General features: G+C 41.4%; 1 protein-coding gene across 1 annotated transcript; it reads left to right on the top strand.

The window, feature by feature from the left end:
- The first annotated feature begins 2,332 nt into the window (after window positions 1-2,332).
- Window positions 2,333-4,964, top strand: LOC121308034. Its single transcript, XM_041240344.1, has 2 exons — window positions 2,333-2,420; window positions 3,138-4,964. Exon 2 carries the CDS (start codon window positions 3,148-3,150, stop codon window positions 4,810-4,812), a length of 1,665 nt encoding a protein of 554 aa, XP_041096278.1. The 5' UTR covers window positions 2,333-2,420; window positions 3,138-3,147; the 3' UTR covers window positions 4,813-4,964.
- Window positions 4,965-5,219: the final 255 nt, after the last annotated feature.

The following is a 5,219-nucleotide window of genomic DNA, read 5'->3' as shown; positions in this document are numbered from 1 at the left end:
TGCTGTTACTAGCACTGAAGTTATTGAACTGTACTGTGTCTTATACTTGCTGTTACTAGCACTGCAGTTATTGAACTGTACTGTACTGCCCCACATGTCATCCAGTTCCTATCCAGTTTTAAATAACTTTAGCTTAACCGAGGCAGAAGTGTTAAAGGGACTAGGAGCTCTTAAAATAAACAAATCCCCTGGGCCAGATGAGATCCTCCCAATTGTACTCAAATAAATTAAAGAAGTTATTTACAAACCGCTAACCAAGATCATGCAGCAGTCTCTTGACACAGGGGTGGTACCGAAAGACTGTAAAATTGCAAATGTAATACCGATCCACAAAAAGGGAAACAAAACTGAACCAGGTAACTACAGACCAGTAAGCCTGACTTCTATTATATGCAAACTTATGGAAACTATAATAAGATCCAAAATGGAAAATTACCTATATGGTAACAGGGTCCTGGGAGACAGTCAACATGGTTTTAGGAAAGGGAGATCGTGTCTAACTAACTTGCTTGATTTTTTTGAGGATGGAACATCGATAATGGACAATTGCAAAGCATATTACATGGTTTATTTAGATTTCCAGAAAGCTTTTGACAAAGTCCTGCACAAAAGATTAATTCTCAAACTGAACGCAATAGGGATTCAAGGAAACACATGTACATGGATTAGGGAGTGGTTAACATGTAGAAAACAGAAAGTACTGATTAGAGTACCACAGGGATCAATATTAGGTCCTCTGCTATTCCTAATCTACATTAATGATTTAGATTCTGGTATAGTAAGCAAACTTGTTAAATTTTTAGACGACACAAAAATAGGAGGAGTGGCAAACACTGTTGCAGCAGCAAAGGCCATTCAAAATGATCTAAACAAGATTCAGAACTGGGCAGACACATAGCAAATGACACTTAATAGAGAAACGTGTAAGGTACTGCATGCAGGAAATAAAAATGTGCATTATAAATATCATATGGGAGATACTGAAATTGGAGAAGGAATCTATGAAAAAGACCTAGGAGTTTTTGTTGACTCAGAAATGTCTTCATCTAGACAATGTGGGGAAGCTATAAAAAAGGCCAACAAGATGCTTGGATACATTGTGAAAAGTGTTGAATTTAAATCAAGGGAAGTAATGTTAAAACTGTACAATGCACTAATAAGACCTCATCTTCAATATTGTGTTCAGTTCTGGTCACCTCGGTATAAAAAGGATATTGCTGCTCTAGAAAGAGTGCAAAGAAGAGCGACCAGAATTATTCCGGTCTTAAAAGGCATGTCATATGCAGACAGGCTAAAAGAATTGAATCTGTTCAGTCTTGAACAAAGAAGACTACGCGGCGACCTAATTCAAGCATTCAGAATTCTAAAAGGTATTGACAATGTCGACCCAAGGGACTTTTTCGACCTGAAAAAAAAAACAAGGACCAGAGGTCACAAATGGAGATTAGACAAAGGGGCATTCAGAACAGAAAATAGGAGGCACCTTTTTTACACAGAGAATTGTGAGGGTCTGGAATCAACTCCCCAGTAATGTTGTTGAAGCTGACACCCTGGGATCCTTCAAGAAGCTGCTTGATGAGACTCTGGGATCAATAAGCTACTAACAACCAAACGAGCAAGATTGGCCGAATGGCCTCCTCTCGTTTGTAAACTTTCTTATGTTCTTATGTTCTTATGTGTCTTATACTTGCTCTTACTAGCACTGCAGTTATTGAACTATACTTTGTCTTATACTTGCTCTTACTAGCACTGCAGTTATTGAATTGTACTGTGTCTTATACTTGCTCTTACTAGCACTGCAGTTACTGTACTCAAATCCAAAGATCATTAAGATAACAGCAGTTAATAAATCACAGTTATTGATCATGTCACTGAGGGGTGTATAATTGATTTAAACAGCGACAGACCAATCAATGACAGTGAGGTCAGGTGTGATAGCCCCCTCCCCTCCTTAACTTTCTACTTAATCGGGACATTATCTTTGCATTTCAGCATCAATTTCTTCAGCAGCTAGAGAAACTCCACTTCATCACTGCAACAGAGCTGGTGAGTTCACATTTCTCAAAATATACACAGTGTATTAATATCAATTCAACTCTCTACCTGCCTGTAAACCTTCATTCATAGCTAAACTTGATTTACTCTTAATTTAACACTGAAGACAGTTACTGTGTCTACATATATATTATGAAGGAAAGGGCAGCAATGCCTTTAAGGAATGGTGTTGCAGGAACAAAAACTACATAACCCAGAAGCCCAAGCTCCAATTGGTAGGGAGGGGTTACTGGGGTTATGAGGAAGCAGAACAGAACAACGGGGGGTGTGTAAGGGGCAGTGTGTGATCGTGGGGAACACCGCCAGATTGTCCTGCCTGTAGAAGCCTGCATAAGTGTGCTCTGGTGCTTGGAAGTTTTGGGAAGGTTTGGGTTTAATTCATAAATATTTGTTCAGTACAAACAAATGCGTTTTCCCTCTTGTTGAGGTAATCTTTTGTTTGTTCAGTTTATTTTTTAAAGTGTTTTCCCTGCCGTGGTTTCCTTTTGCCCTGTGGTTAGTTAAAAGTCCCGCAGTGTTCTGTTGTGCGCCGTCACAGCAGCAATTCTGTTTATATACAAGTGTTGTGCATACGACCCGGGACTGAACCAGCACTGTATACTTACATGCTGCAGAAGCAGCGAGCTGCACTCAGTTCAGTGCATAAAAGAAGGAAGTGAAACACCAGACTTGGTTGCAGGACATTGTTTATTGGTTATCTGGACAAACGCATGTTACATCAATTAAACTGAGGAGGTGCAACACCATTCCTTAAAGGCGTTGCTGCACTTTCCTACACAATATATATATGTGTGTGTGTGTATATATATATATATATATATATATATATATATATATATATATATATATATATATATATATATATAGTACTTGCTCTTAGTTAAACTTGCTCTTAATTTAGCACTGAAGACAGTTACTGTATATATATTGTACATGCTCTTAGTTAAACTTCTCTCCCTCCCTCCCTCCCCTCTCCCTCTCCTCTCTCCCTCTCCCTCTCTCTCTCTCTCTCTCCCTCTCCCTCCTCTCTCTCCCTCTTTCTCTCTCCTCTCTCCTCTCTCCCCTTTCCCCTCTCTCTCCAGCTCTGCAGTCATGAAGTTCAGTTCAGGCCCCTCGCTGTGGCCTCTGGCCCTGTTCATATCCTCCTTGCTCACTGGACTTTCAGCACGAGAAGAGCTCCCAATAACCAATCTCACCGCTGAGTTTAACCGAATCTCTTTATCCAGACTAATAGAGCTACCACCCTCGAAAACCAATCTTAACCGAATCTCTTTATCCAGACTAATAGAGCTACCACCCTCGAAAACCAATCTTAACCAAACCTTGTTATCCAGACTAATAGAGCTACCACCCTCGAAAACCAATCTTAATCAAACCTTGTTATCCAGAGAAGTAGAGCTACCACCCTCGAAAACCAATCTTAACCAAACCTCATTAATAAGACGTGTAAAGCTAACACCCCCGAGACTCAACTTCACCGAAGAGTTTAACAAGACCCACATCTCCAGACTTGTAACCCTAACACCCCACACGATCCATACTATCCAGAATTTGGGAAATATCAATGTGTTCGGGTTCCAGCCCCCCTCGCATGGCTTCGCTCTGCTCTGGTGGCTGTGCTCGACAGAGACGTACATTGACATCAACGGAGACACTGTGCTGTTCAGCAATCCCAATGCAGGCAATTACGGATTTCATCGTTTCTACAATTTATTTGACAACAATTTAGGAGACTATCTCTTGCCTGTTGTTGCTGGCGCCCATTACTACACTGTTGGAAACTTAAACCCTAACACACACCCAGGGGCAGGACAATTGCCATATTTTGTCAGGAGGTACTATAATAGGAATCTATTGAACAGCAACAGTGAACGACTGATTATTTTAAACACATGGGTCCATAATAGCGTCTTCAATGTAGAGCGTATTTATATCACCAACCATTACCAACCAGGGTACGAAATTGCTGCCAACCTTGTCGTCCAAATACGAAACCTGAACCTCAACAATTTTTTAACCGCGGTGGGTTACCCCAGTTACAGCCCTGCGGTCTGCCATGTCGTACCTCATCCGGGGCGGAGAAGGAAGAGAGAGGCTAGCGATTGGGAATGTATTGACATGTTGAAATCTGAAACCAGTGTCCAGGTTGTAGCCAGGGACGGATACGCAACTCTGCTCTGGGAAAATATACCCTGGAACGAATACTACAGCTGGATCGGTTTGTACAATTCCGAAACTGAGGGCGACAAAAACTATATCGCAGACGCTTGGCAGTGGACTTACAATGCACAGAGCAGTTCTTATGAAACCAGCACTCAAATTCACCCCGGGATGCAAGCACGTTTTTTCAGAAGAGAGTATGCCAGGTTTGTCCTGAAAAGTCCAGGGATAGACGAAGCGTGTTGGGAGGAACCGGTGCAGTTCAGCAACGACGAGAACTTCCTAGTCCACCTAGTGTTTCGCACATTCTACGCGGAAGTGAAGCTGTACGTCAAGAACTCTCTGGGAAGCAACTGGAAATATAAAGACAAGTATTATTATAGCTGGGTTGGGTTTTATTATAGAGGTGCTCCCAATAATTCCTATCAATCTTGGCAGTGGCTGTACAACTTTGAGAAAATTGGTGAAAACTCAGACTACAATGTTTATACTGATGGGCTTAACAAAGATGGCATCACCGCAGGTTTGGAAGTGCGAGTTTTTTGCAATAGAGGATACGATTGCTTGATCGCGACAACTCCAAGCTGGTCTTGTTAACAATGTGAATCTGTGACATCGATTGATCTGTCTGTCTATCTATACATCTGTCTATAAATCTGTCTATCTAAAATATCTCTCCCCTATCCCTCCCCCTCTCTCCCTGTCCCCTCACTCTCCCTCTCCCTCTACCTCCTTCTCTCTCCTCTCCCTCTCCCTATCTCTCCCCTCTTCCTCTCCATCTCCCTCCCTCTCTCTCCCCTCTCCCTCCTCTCTCTCCCAAATGAAATTAAGTTTTTGTGTTTTCAGATGATTTCAGATCTATTCCATATTGATGTGAAAAATAGAAAATACAATTGAATGAATTAATTTGGTGTGCTGTTAACCATGGCTTGGAATTGTATTTTTTTAAGAATGCACTGATGACAATTTGGAATCATGCCTGTTGCTTTTCACCAATAAAACTG

The sequence above is a fragment of the Polyodon spathula genome, chromosome 3 (genome assembly GCF_017654505.1).
Source record: "Polyodon spathula isolate WHYD16114869_AA chromosome 3, ASM1765450v1, whole genome shotgun sequence".
In the NCBI taxonomy this organism is placed as follows: Eukaryota; Metazoa; Chordata; class Actinopteri; order Acipenseriformes; family Polyodontidae; genus Polyodon; species Polyodon spathula.
Note: the sequence above shows the minus strand (reverse complement) of the source record. Positions and strands in the feature narration are given on the sequence as shown.